Here is a 14,037-nt window from a genome sequence, read left to right on the forward strand (position 1 = left end):
TTTGCAGAGCGTGCAGGAGTAAACACTTTCCCCCCCCTTCAGTAAAGTGAGCTGATGTGACAGACAAAAAAAACAATGTTGAGTAAAAACATTTTTATAGTGTCACTTTTCTGACCATCACTACACTAAGACCCCAACCCTTCCAGCATGTACACATGTGATTAACTTTACACAGTCAATGACTTCAAAGTTAAGCACATGCAGGTTTCCAAGGTAGAGCAAGGTCTAAAATTTTCTTCACAACATTTGATCCAATGACAGTATTTCCTTTCATCTCTGTTTTTTTCTTTTCTTTGCTGATCACTGAAATATTATCACACTCTGTTGCTACTGGTACAGTTGGAGTGTAAACCACAGAGGATTGTGACAGACTTGATACATGCCTCTAAGATAGGAAATCAGAGTTTTTACCAACATCTTCATGTTAACAAAAGAAACCCTCCCATGATAAAACCAGCAGTAAGTGAAAAAGAGAATTAAAATGCTCAGGCACTACAGTGAGGCGTAAACAGAGAACCTTGTGGACTTTCTGATGAAGTGTTCTCTCTTAGAAGCAGGATTTGTGCCCTTGTGGAACTGGTTGGGGGGTGCAACCTCCAAATCCCATCTGAGGCCCCATGGGAAATGGGAAGTCCGGAGAACAGATCCTAAGACATTCATGTCACCTTAGGAACTGTACTATCAGTGGCTGAACTTGCCATGCTCTATGCCAGCTTGAAGGATGGACAGCACGAAGAGTAGATGATGCTTCTCTTAGTTTAGAAGCAATACTTTTACTCCCCAAGCCCAGATAAGACACTTCTAGTTCCAGCATCCTCCACCAATTCTTACATGCAGGATAAAATAATAATAATCATTTTCTTTGCTACTCCAAAAAGGCAAATTGATTTATTGCCCCCGCCTCCCCCCCCCACACCTGATCATGAAAACTAAGCCTTATGGGACAAATCCAGAGCTGGTGTAAGCACGTGCAACTCTATTGTTCTTAGTGTAGTTTCACATACTTATACAAAAAACGAATTTGGTCCTAAATGTTCACACTAATTATCCTTTTTCACGCAGTTCAGTGATTTATAGAGTAAATATTGATCTATATTAAAACAACCAACCCCACCACTGGATTATAAAAGCAAGGGAGAAGAATGTGCCTTAGCATGATTAATAGTATAGGCCACCAGATGGATGACACCAGTATTTAGGCACTAGAGCAGCATGGTTTATCATGAGGTAATTGCAACTCTGAAGTATTACAAGGCAGAGACTGCATATGTGCTTCTCTAATCCCTAGGGGCACTATTAATTCATGTTAATCATGCCCTTGGGAGCTGTCTTATTAGAAGTCCATACAGCAAGAAAAACGTGTACATTTATATATTTGTGAGTGTTTTCCTAGATGAAACGGACAGTTTAGAGAACTGAACAGTGGGGTTTCGTTGAGCTCTGTGATTAAGCTATCTTTTCACAAGATTCAGCAGTGATAACATTGCCTCATACAGACACTTAAATAATAGTTATACTGCGGTTTTTTTGGCCAGCCATAGCAAAAGGCCAATTTCCCAGAAACTATAACTAAGTTTAATAGGTTATTCTAGGCCAAATTTTCAAAAGCAAACACATAGGTTGTGGCTGCAAAATATGCGTCAGTCCAAATTAAGTGGTAATTGCAAGCAAATGTGCACCCTCAGAATCAGGCCATCCTCCCCCAATAAGGTAGCAAGGCTCTTTCCTCCCCACAAAAAACACAACCAACCAGACCAAAAGCTCAGCTCACGAGCCTTCCCCAGCCCATGTCTTCCCACTTCCCGTTGGGACCACACAAGAGGTATTTCAATCCCATGGTTAAGATGAAATGCCCACTGTCCCAGCTATGGAGAAAAAGAAGGGACAGGGAGTCCGACAAGGCAGCTTGGCACAGTGGGGAGTGCATTTCCATGAGTTCCCCACCTCCTGAGTGATTCTGCACCTCCCTTCCACACAAGAGGTGCTATTGTCCCCCCCGCCCAATCTCTGTGCCCATCCTCTTGAAAGCACCAGGTGGATACTCTCCAAAGTCAGTCTTAGCATGCAGTCAGTTCACACAGCCAGGTGGGCGTAATGAGCCAATTACAGCCTTGTGTGCTCAGCCAAAGATCTAGTGTAAACGTGAAGTCCTTTCTGTCACAGAATCACTTCAGTGTGATCATTGCTTCACTATGACAAACTGCAATCTTCACATTGCAATGTGTGTATAGCAGTTATTGCCTTTCACTCTAAAGGGAGCTTCACTAAGATCCTGTGTACACTACAGCTTGTAACTGAGTTTATAACCAGTTAGGAGCATGGTTGGCTCTAAGCATGGATTGTATCCACATACAACATGATTAATACTCCAGTAGCACCTATGGTAACTAACAAAAGTGTGTCCTTGCCAGAAACCTGCATGGTAAGGAGCTGTCTGGTTTAATGTAGAGATGGAATCGTTAACAGTGCCTGTATAACTGGTTTTAGAATCCTAGGTCTTCACAGCTGTCAGTGTACTAAAACATTCCAGATTTCACTGCCTCCTGTGCCTCTGTGTATACATCTCCTCTGGGCACTCTGTCCACGGCTGAAGTGCTGTGGGAAAGCTGTCAGTTTTTCCCAGAATGCCCTCATTCCAACATGATTAAGCAGCATGGTTGGTGTGGCTAAGATATGGACCTTGTGTACACTACAGAACGTGGCTATGTTTGAACATGGTTGTGAGTAATTGAGTTAGCTAACAATGCTGACCACAACTTAGTTGTCAGTGCAGACCAAGAAAAATGGGGTTCAGCATTGGGTCAGTTAATAGTGATTAAACCTTGGTTTTAACATTAAGGAAGGGCTGTGCTTGAGGGGGATTCCCCTAGGTAAGGCGAATCCACAGTTGCTCATTAGGGTAGCTTTCCAGTTGCCTTGCAGTGTCTGAGCAGCAGAAAGGGGTTTCAAAGGTCTGACCCTTAATTTCAGTACCATGTGACATAGCTAAGGGTTTAATAAGGGTCACTAGAATTTATGGCACCATTGACATGCATTTAAAGAAGTTACAAGTAAGCAGATCTCCATATAGTATGTCAAAAAAATATCGTGTTTGCAGGGATGTGATCCTGATGAGTGAGTAACTTACAAAAACAACACAATCATCCAGCCAATGTTCCAGCCAAGTAGGCTGCAGGAGCAAGAGGGGCATTATCCCCCTGAAAATGTTGGGGTTGAGGGGAACAGGGATATCGTTCCTATGAAAAGTTGTTGAAAAAATACAAGCTATTTCAATATGTTGTATTCCAAAGGCAAAAGCTATGCTCTTCAGGAGTATCTTTATGAACTAGGATTAAAAGTCATCTCTGGCTGGGAATTCCTTGGTAATCTATAGGCCAGGGAGTGGGAAAGGATATTCACCACAGATAAGGAGATCCCTTTCCCCTCTATCAATCTGAGACTGAACTTAGTGCTATGTTAAATTTCCTGGGACTGATGAGCCATCTGGAATTCAGTTTTGGTACCATGAAACTGATGAATATCCTCATGTCAGAAAGCAGGTTTCATATGAAACAGTAATTAATACACTTTAATCATACAAAACTAAAGATCCGATTATCCCCTTGGGTTCATGCTCTGTCAGGGTTGGAAGGCGAAAAATCTTTATCTTTCATTCTGATGTTTTTTTTAATTTTGGTAACAGCATGCTCGAGCAGACAGCTAAAGAACCATGTGGACTTGTGCATGTTGCTCCTATACTGATTATGCCCATGAATTAAATGTACCTAGTAACCACCTGCTTGTGTTTATGAGTATGTAAAGTTCCATATGTTTCTCTCTCTACAGATAAGAGGTAAATATTTAAAAAATCATTCTGGTGTGAAGAATGAAAACAGCAGTAATCCTTCTCTAGCTGGTGTTGTACACGCTGATGATTTCTCATAATGCTTTGCTTGCTCTAATATATTTGTTCATTTTTTTTACCAGGATTTTTTTTTAAATCTGTTATCCATGGCTATCCAGAACGTTATTACAATAATTATAAATTACAATCCAGATGTTTTTCAGACTTAACATATCAACAATTCCTCATGAGAAAGAGACATATGACAAAGTTAAGTTTCTAAACTTCAGACATGGAGGCTGAGTGCAAAAAAGTGTCAAAAGATATTTTTTTTCCATCCGTGTAATAAAAAATGGCTGGATCAACTTCACTTAGACTTTCTAAATATAATCACATTTTGGCAGAAATCAAGGCATGTACATTTCCCAGAAGGGAACTTTTGGGGCTGAGAGAAAGTTACAAGCAATGGAAAGTACAAGTTTAGAATGTATTTGCAAATTTATTGGTCAAGGCCCTCCACACATCTCAGCGGCATTTCTCTATTATAAGTGAAACCAGAATTAGACTTGGGGATTCTAATCCCAACTCTACCATTGATATGCTGTATTATGTTTGGCAAATAACATCTCTATGTACCTCAGTTGCCCCTTACCTAAAAGGGGGATAACAATGCTAACCTATTTTTGTGAGAATGCTAATCATGATTATTATTAAAGGAAACTATTACAGGTCTTGTGAGCAGTCAGAGAATCTACAAATATTTATGCAGACCAAAGAGCACAAAGAAAACATTAACAGTAGGACCAAGTTCAGGTGTCATGAAATCTGTCAGCCTTTACCAAGTTGTTCATGATGAAAAGAGCAGCTCAGAAATATTTGCTGGATGTAGCTATTCAAGCGACTAACGTAACAGCATAAGATTTTTTTTGTCCAGTGTGCGAGCACAGAAAGAATAGACTGATCCTCTGAAGCATGAACGAACAAATTAGAATGAGGATAAAATGAAATAACAGATATGAACTCATGTTTTCAGTAGTTTTTGCTAATACCAGGGTCAGATTAGGCCTTTATCAGGAATCAGATTTTCCAGGAAAAGAAATAAGGAGTTCTACAGACAAACACTAGAAATGTTCACAAAGAAAAAGAGCAAAAATTGTTTAAAGCCAATGGGCCTGATTCATCTCTCAAATGCATCAATTTTTTACCAGTCTAATTCTCTTAACTTGGATGGAGTTGCTCCTCATTTACATCAGCACAAAGCGAGAGGATAAGGAGGCTCATTGGGTGCAAATGATAATTCACAATGAATGGCACTTGAAAAGAGCATTACAAAAAGTTTGCTCTTTTCCACGGGGAGCCAGACGAATGCTAGAAACACAGCACGAGAGTTCTGGTGAACTAAATAATGTTTCTTCCAAAATAAGCCAACGATAGAGTTTTAAAAAGGAATTGTAACTCAAATACAGCATAGACTTTTATGTGCTGTGAGGGAGAGTAAGTCAAGAGCATTTAAGGTAATTTCATTCAGCCTAGAATTTTAGAAAAGGAAAAATTGTATAGTCAAACAATAATTGTCATGAGTGGGACTGTTTGGTGTTTTACAATAGAATCTTTCTTTAGATAAGAAAAAAATTAGACTAATGACCAAACTTTCAGTACAATGTACACCAGAAGAGATCCCAAATGTAGGTATATAATGTGTTTTCTCTCTTAGACTAACAAGAGGCTTCATTGTTACCTTCTACATTGCTGAGTTTAGCACAACCCATCACCCCCTAGGCTGTAACCGTGCAAAGTGGTGTTAGTAGCTATGAGTTCAGTCTCACAAGGCTCAACATAATGGATTTATGTTTCCAATGGAAATTGATTTTCTTTCCTGTCTGAACCGGAGTTCCTTTCTCAAATAGACTGGTTGAGCAAGTTTTCAGATCTCCCTGAAGACTGGAGTAGAGTCCTGGGATTAAATTCAGCTCTGGTGTAAAAGGGTGCAACTCTCTAACACTAAGGCCTGGTCTACACTAGGCTTTTATGTCGAATTTAGCGCCGTTACATCGAATTAACCCTGCACCCGTCCACACCACGAAGCTATTTAGTTCGACATAGAGCTCTCTTAAATTCGACTTCTGTACTCCTCCAAAACGAGAGGAGTAGCGCTAAATTCGAAATGGCCATATCGAATTAGGCTAGGTGTGGATGGAAATCGACGGTAATAGCTCCGGGAGCTATCCCACAGTGCACCACTCTGTTGATGCTCTGGACAGCAGTCCGAGCTCGGATGCTCTGATCAGCCACACAGGAAAAGCCCCGGGAAAATTTGAATTCCTTTTCCTGTCTGGGCAGTTTGAATCTCATTCCCTGTTTGGACAGCGTGGCGAGCTCAGCAGCACTGGCAACGATGCAGAGCTCTCCAGCAGAGATGGCCGTGCAATCTAATAGAAGGAGGGCCCCAGCATGGACTGATCGGGAAGTCTTGGATCTCATCGCTGTGTGGGGCGATGAGTCCGTGCTTTCAGAGCTGCGCTCCAAAAGACGGAATGCAAAGATCTACGAGAAGATCTCTAAAGCCATGGCAGAGAGAGGATACAGCCGGGATGCAACGCAGTGCCGCGTGAAAATCAAGGAGCTGAGACAAGGCTACCAAAAAACCAAAGAGGCAAACGGACGCTCCGGATCCCATCCCCACACATCCCGTTTCTACGAGGCACTGCATTCCATCCTAGGTGCGTCCGCCACCACTACCCCACCACTGACCGTGGACTCTGAGGATGGGATATTGTCCGCGGCAGGTTCCTCGTCGGACATGTTAGCGGACGGGGAAGATGAAGAAGGAGATGAGGAGGACGAGGCAGTCGACAGCGCTGGCACCGCTGATTTCCCCGACAGCCAGGATCTCTTCATCACCCTTACCGAGATCCCCTACCAACCGTCCCCATCCCTTACCCCGGAGACAGAATCAGGGGAAGGATCAAGCAGTAAGTGCTTTAAATATCTAAACATTTATTTTTACAAGAACTGAAATATTTATAATATTAACAATGGCTGTTTATTAAAGTGCTTAAACATGTAAACAATTATCTGCAAAAAAACTGGAATATTTACAATAGTAACAAAGGGTTTTTCATGATTTGTCTGCCTTAGGCTCTTCACAATTTAGTCCCAAGTATTTAAAAAATTTTTTACAATGTCCGTTAAGTCATGATTATGCTGCCCAAGACGCTCCACTCTTTAGTCCCAGTGCACCTACGCGAAAATCCGGTCAATATGGCCGGGGATGGAGGCGAAATCCTCATAGGAGAACTCCTCGTAGGTCTCATGAAGGTACATTTCCAGCCTGTTCATCAGGTTCCTGGGTAGGGTGATCTTAGTGGGCCCTCCGTGGTACGACACGTTACCGCGCCACGACACCATCAGATACTCTGGTATCATTGCCCTGCAGAGCATAGCGGCAAACGGCCCTGGTTTCTGAAGGCTTTCTCGAAACATCCTTTCCCTCTGGGACTCCGAGATCCTCAGCAGGGTGATGTCGCTCATTACGCCCTGCTTTGAATTAGGGAGGGGAATGTTAGTATTGGGACTGCTTTACAGCCACGCGGTGGAGGGAGAGGGGCAGCATACAGGGATCTTTCCCTGGAACAGCCGCGAGGGGGTGGGACAGGGGCATAGTTCATGCTGTCCTGATTGCTGGCAGCAGAGACTGGCATTGCTTTCAATGTGAAAGGAGGCCAGTGCTACTAGTACAGTTTTAAGCAGCCAGAAGTCTACGGCTTACCATGATTGCACGCTACAGAAGTTCAGGTGTCCTGCCACGCTTCTCAGATAACTGCAAGACCACTGCAGGACCCCAGGCACTGAAGGCGATGGCCGAAAATTCGACCTTGTCCTGAGTGCGCATGTGAGAGGTGCAGTGCATGGTCTTGTTCACAGAGAAAGACTAGGTTCTTTGTACACAACTTCATTTATCTGTCTCAGGAATTCACTCCATTTTTCCCATTCACACAGACACATCTGCGACTGTCTCCCAACCCAGCCTGTCAGCACACTCCCAGAGGCTAGCGCAGATTAGGAGGAGGAAGAAGAAGACGCGGGAGGACATGTTCTCAGAACTAATGAGCTGCTCCCGAGCCCAGGCAGCCCAGCAGACACAGTGGAGGGAGAACTTGTCCCAAATGCACCGAGCAGTCATGGAACAGGAGGAGAGGTGGCGTCAGGAGGACCAGCAGGCTACTGAAAAGCTGCTTGGACTTCTGAGGGAGCAAACGGACACGCTCCGGCGCCTTGTGGATGTTCTGCAAGACCGGAGGCAGGAGGACAGAGCCCCGCTGCAGTCTATCTCTAACCGCCCTCCCCCGCCACCAAGTCCCACACCCCCCTCACCCAAAGTACAAAGAAGGAGGGGCGGCAAGGGCCGTTAAAACTTTCAGTCAACCCCTGCAGACTGCTCTAGCACTAGAAGGCTCTCATTCCCCAACATTTTAAAAGTCCTTTCCTACACACCTCACAGAAGCCCCCGTGCAAGTTTCAACCCCCACGTTTCATGTCTGGTTCATAATAAAATATTCGTTTCTGTTAATTACTGTTTCCATGATTTTATTTTGGAGGAGAGTCTGTCTGAACGAGGGGAAGGGGCATGGTAATTGGACAGGACAGTCACCTTTACCAGGGTACAGAGGCGGGGTCAGGTCCAGGATCAGGACACATACCCAGTGCAGTGACTAGTGACCCTGTTCAATCTGGGAGGTGGTTTTCATGTTCTGTGGGGGGGGGGGTTTGCTCTGTGACTTTGTGGCGGGGGAGGGCAGTTACAGATCTAATGCATCACAGAGCCCCGCAGCAGGGGAGCTGTAACCCTCCTCCCCCTGCCAGACAGTCACATAGCCGACACATACACGCTGTCCCGCCCAGGAGGGCTGGCAGGCTCTGTTGAAACAACCAGTCCACCACTGCGGAACCCGTCATTCCTGGAGTTTAGAAGCATCATTTGCATCACAACACTAAACCCGCACCCCGCCACAGTCTGCGTCCCAGGTTTAAAACATTCCCGCGAAAACAGTAATAAAGACAACGGTGTTCATTAACAAAACAGAACAGATTTTATTTTTTGGGAAGGGGGTGAAGGGGGTATGTAACTGGAGAGGATAGTCAACGGTAACTGGGTAAAGAAACGGTGGCAAGTTCAGGTTCTGAGTCCACAAACTTGAAATTCACTGGTGACCCTGCTCAGTCTGGAAACTGTCTTTCAAAGCCTCCCGGATGCACAGTGCGTCCCGCTGGGCTCTTCTAATCTCCCGGCTGTCTGGCTGGGAGTAATCAGCAGCCAGGCGATTTGCCTCAACCTCCCACCCCACCATAAAGGTCTCCCCCTTGCTCTCACAGAGATTGTGGAGCACACAGCAAGCTGCAATAACAATGGGGATATTGGTTTCGCTGAGATCACAGCGAGTCAGTAAGCTTCTCCATCTCCCCTTGAGACGGCCAAAAGCACACTCCACCACCATTCTGCACTTGCTGAGCCGGTAGTTGAACAGTTCTTTTTCTGTGTCCAGGGCGCCAGTATAGGGCTTCATGAGCCAGGGCATTAGCGGGTATGCTGGGTCCCCGAGGATCACTGTAGGCATCTCCACATCCCCAAGAGTTATTTTGTGGTCCGGGAAGTAAATACCTTCCTGCAGCCTTCTAAACAGACCAGAGTTCCTGAACACGCGAGCGTCATGAACCTTGCCCGGCCATCCAACGTTGATGTTAGTGAAACGTCCCTTATGGTCCACCAGTGCTTGCAGCACCATTGAAAAGTAGCCCTTTCGGTTGATGTACTGGCTGGCCTGGTGGTCCGGTCCCAGGATAGTGATGTGAGTCCCATCTATAGCCCCACCGCAGTTTGGGAATCCCATCGCGGCGAAGCCATCTATGATGGCCTGCGCGTTTCCCAGGGTCACTACCTTTGACAGCAGTACCTTCACGATTGCCTTGGCTACTTGCATGACAACAACCCCCACGGTAGACTTGCCCACGCCAAACTGGTTCGCGACTGACCGGTAGCTGTCCGGCGTTGCAAGCTTCCAGAGGGCTATGGCCACTCGCTTCTGGACAGTCAGGGCTGCTCGCATCCGGGTGTCCTTGCGCTTCAGGGCAGGGGACAGCAACTCACAAAGTTCGAGGAAAGTCCCCTTCCGCATGCGAAAGTTTCGCAGCCACTGGGATTCATCCCAGACCTGAAGCACTATGCGGTCCCACCAGTCCGTGCTTGTTTCACGGGCCCAGAATCGCCGTTCCACAGTATCCACAAGACCCATTGCCACCGTGATGTCCTCGGCACTGGGTGTCGTGGTTTCAGACAGGCGTGTGCTACTCTCGGAGTTCAGGTCCTCACCCCGGTGCCGTAGCCTCCTCGCCTGATTTCTCTCTATCTGCCTCAGTGAAAGGTCGATGATGAGCTGCGATGCGTTGACAACGGCCACAACTGCAGCGATGGTCACAGCGGGATCCATGCTCGCAGTGCTGTGGCGTCCACGCTGTCACTGACCAGAAAAGTGCGCGAACTGATTTCCCGCCGGCGCTTTCAGGGAGGGAGGGCGGGAGTGATGGTTGGATGACGACAGTTACCCAAAACCACCCTCGACACATTTTTTTACCCAGAAGGCAATGGCGGCTCGACCCAGAATTCCAATGGGCAGCGGGGACTGCGGGAACTGTGGGATAGCTGCCCACAGTGCACCGCTTCCAATGTCGACGCTTGCCCCGTTAGTGTGGACTGACAAAGTCGAATTACTGTCCTTAGTGTGGACACACACGTTCGACTTTGTAATATCGATTCCACATATTCGATTTAACTAAAATCGAACTACTCTCGTAGTGTAGACATACCCTAAGTGTAAATTTGATTCCTTGAATTCAACCAGTGCCAGTACTGACTACCCTATTCATTTAAAACTCAAGTCAGACCCCCAAAAGCATGAGACTGACTTAAAAAGCACAAGATTTTCAAGCTCTGTCTCCCAGTCCACTTGCCTAGTGTGTCTCAGTGCCCTTCCCCTGTCTCCTTGTCTGATATCAGTCTTGCCCAGGGGTGAAAGTAATTTAAAGGATTTACCAATACACCGGAGTCCTGAGCAGGGGGCGGGGCCTCAACCAGAAGGGGTGTGGCCTCACCCGGAAGAGATGGGGCCTTTACATCCCAGGGCCCTTTAAATCAAGATTTAAAAGGCCCGGGGCTCCAGCTGCAGTAGCGGCGGCTGGGAGCCCCGGGGCCCTTTAAATCACCACTGGAGCTACACCAGCTGCAGAGGTGGCTGGGAGCCCCAGGGCTCAGGGGCAATTTAAAGGGCCAGGGGCTCTGGCTGCTGCTACCGCAGTGGAGCCCTGGGCCCTTTAAATCGCTGACGGAGCCCCGGGTGCTCCCGGCTGCCGCCACTACCCCAGGGCTCAGGCGGAGATTTAAAGGGCCTGGGGTTCTGCTGCGGTAGCAGCACCTGGAGCCCCGGTCCCTTTAAATCACTGCTGGAGCCCCGCCACCACTACTCCAGGGGCTCTGGTAGTGGGGCTCGGGTGGCAATTTAAAGGGCCCAGGGCTCCGGCCGCTGCTACTGCCCCTGGCCCTTTAAATTGCCGCCAGAGCCCCCAGCCACTGCAGCTACCCCAGGGCTCCGGCAGTGGGGCTTGGGCATTGATTTAAAGGGTCTGGGGCTTAGGGTGACCAGACGTCCTGATTTTATTGGGACTGTCCCGATATTTGCTTCTTTGTCCCGCGTCCCGACCAATGTTTGGTCGGGACACTGGACAAAAAAGAAATTTTGCTATCCACTCTGGCGCTCGCGCCCCCCCCTTCCCCCATTGGCTCCCTCCCCAAATCCCCGCCCTGGCCCCGCCTCTTCCCCAACCACGCAGCATTCCTCCTCCCTCCCAGGCTTGCAGCTGCATGGCGGGGCAAGCCTGGAGGGAGGGGATGGCGGCGGTGCCTGGATCCTGGAGCTGGTGAGTCAGCTCCGGCACCCGGGCACCGGGCGGGCGGGCAAAGGGGAGCTGGCAAGGGAGGGAGATGCCAGAGGGCTCCTGCCCGGGCCGCTGCACCCTCGGGGCCGGGAGCGCAGCCTGGAGGCTGCTCCAGCCCTGCAGCCCGCGGGGCAGCGCGGTGGGTCCGGTCGGGGGCAGCGCGGAGCGGGCAGGGGCCGGGTGGGGAGCGTGGGGGCGTGGGCCGAATCCCTGCTGTTGCCGGGGAGCCCTGCGCCTCTCCCTCCCACTCGCGGCTGCGGCTCCTTCCAAGCGGGACGCACCCCCCGGCCTGCCCCGGGCACATGCGGTGCGCGTCCAGCTGCTCCTTCCCGCTGGGAAGGAGCCGCAGCCGTGAGCGGGAGGGAGAGGCGCGGGGCTCCCTGGCAGCAGCGGGGATTCGGCCCCTGCCGCCCACCCGGCTCCTGCCCGCTCCGCGCTGCCCCTGCCCGGACCCACCATGCCCCGCATATGCCCGTGGCGGGCCGGGGGGCGGGAGGCTCCGCGGGGGGGGCGGGAGGCTCCGCGGGGAGGGCAGCGCGCAGGGCCTGCTAATGCCCCAGGCCCCTTTTAAACTCTTTTTTTTTTTTTGCTCCGCCCCCCCCTTTTTTTTTGCTCCGCCCCCCCCTTTTTTTTTTGCTTCCCCTCGTCCCGATATTTTATACTGCTAATCTGGTCACCCTACCGGGGCTCCCCGCAGCAGCCAGAGACCCAGGCCCTTTAAATCGCCGCCTGAGCCCGGCTGCTGGAGCCCCTGTGGTAGCAGCGGCAGCCGGGGCTCTGGCGGTGATTTAAAGGGCCCAGGACTCCTAGCCGCTGCTACCGCTTCTGCTCTAGTTCTGGTTCCTGGCACCAGAACGGCCCATAGCAACTGGGAGTAGCAATTGCAGAGAAAGTTTTGCTGAGCTCCTGCAGCTCTGGGATGGAGTGTGTGCGGTCCGATGGGCATGTAGGAGCTATGAAGGGCTGGAATATGGTCACGACAGATGGACTCTTTGGGAAATGCAGCTGCCAGGGCCGGCTCCAGGCACCAGAGAAGGAAGCAGGTGCTTGGGGCGGCACATCCGGGTCTTCGGTGGCGATTCGGCAGCGGGTCCCTCAGTCCCTCTCTTCCTCTTTGAGCTGCCGCTGAAGTGTCACCGAAGAGGAAGAGAGGGAGCAAAGGACCCGCCGCCAAATTACCACCGAAGAATGAAGCGGCACGATTGAGCTGCCGCCGATCGGCTTTATCTTTTTTCTTTTATCTTTTTTTTTCCGGTTCACCGCTTGGGTCGGCAAAAAAGCTGGAGCCGGCCCTGGCAGCTGCCAAACTCTAACAAGTCTCTTCTGAGCATGTGTGAGCTGGCCAAATGTTGGTGTTTTTTCCCCACAGAAGCAGCACAAGATCCATCCCTGATGCAAGGGCCACGCCTGCCACATTTCAAGTCCCTGATCCAAAGCACAGACACCAGAACTTCTCAGCCAAACAGTAGTAAGAATTTTTTTTTAACAGTGGCAAAACACTGTATTTTTCCCTAATCTCATTCTCAGAAATGGCTCAACCATTTTTGCAGACATTAAAAATAAATAAATAAATATTAGCCTGAAGAAGACACCTGGCATGGAAAATTTCAGCCCAAACAGTTGAAGTCTGGCAGAGTCATAAGTAACTGAAAACAGAGTATCATAATGAGTCTTCTGGTAGACAACCTTAGGTATAAGCAATGTTACCAGCTCCACTTTTAATAATAATAGTATTTCTTATGCAGGCATGAGAGAGTCACGCAAGGTAAAATTTAGAAATTAGTTCCTTTTATCTAGTGCCATCTATTACGACTGTATTTTTTGGCGTCCTAGTGGGTACCCCAACAGACAGTAGTCATGTAACATCATATGAAACAATAGAACCGATAAAGGTGATAATGGGGTTTATAAAACTTCAGTAACATATATTCATGAAATACTGTACCTGGAAAATTCAGAGGCAATTCAATTCTGGCTGAGCACTGGCTGTCTTCATTACTCTCGCAGATGCTTGCAATGATCTTATTAATTTTGAACCCAGTAATTTTAATCAATTCTCCGGTTGGCAGGCAGCATTCATTTCCAAACATTTCATAAATGGAGCCTTAGGAGAGACAAAAGGAAAGAAAGATGGTGCACAAGTTTTAAGCATGATTTAAAATACCCCTATTGCTTTTCTTGGAAGATTTCCTTCTGCATAGACACTAAAAGCCATTTAAACCAGTTAT

At 48.2% G+C, this 14,037-nt stretch overlaps 1 protein-coding gene across 1 annotated transcript in view; it reads right to left on the reverse strand.

Annotated features, from left to right (window-relative positions):
- THEMIS (thymocyte selection associated) overlaps positions 1–14,037 on the reverse strand; it is a 118,374-nt gene that overhangs the window by 87,579 nt on the left and 16,758 nt on the right. The window contains exon 2 of the mRNA XM_065401562.1: positions 13,755–13,913. Coding sequence (XP_065257634.1) covers positions 13,755–13,913 — 159 coding nt within the window. The remainder of the gene's footprint in view (positions 1–13,754; positions 13,914–14,037) is intronic.

Source organism: Emys orbicularis, chromosome 3, assembly GCF_028017835.1.
Source record: "Emys orbicularis isolate rEmyOrb1 chromosome 3, rEmyOrb1.hap1, whole genome shotgun sequence".
Taxonomy (NCBI): domain Eukaryota; kingdom Metazoa; phylum Chordata; order Testudines; family Emydidae; genus Emys; species Emys orbicularis.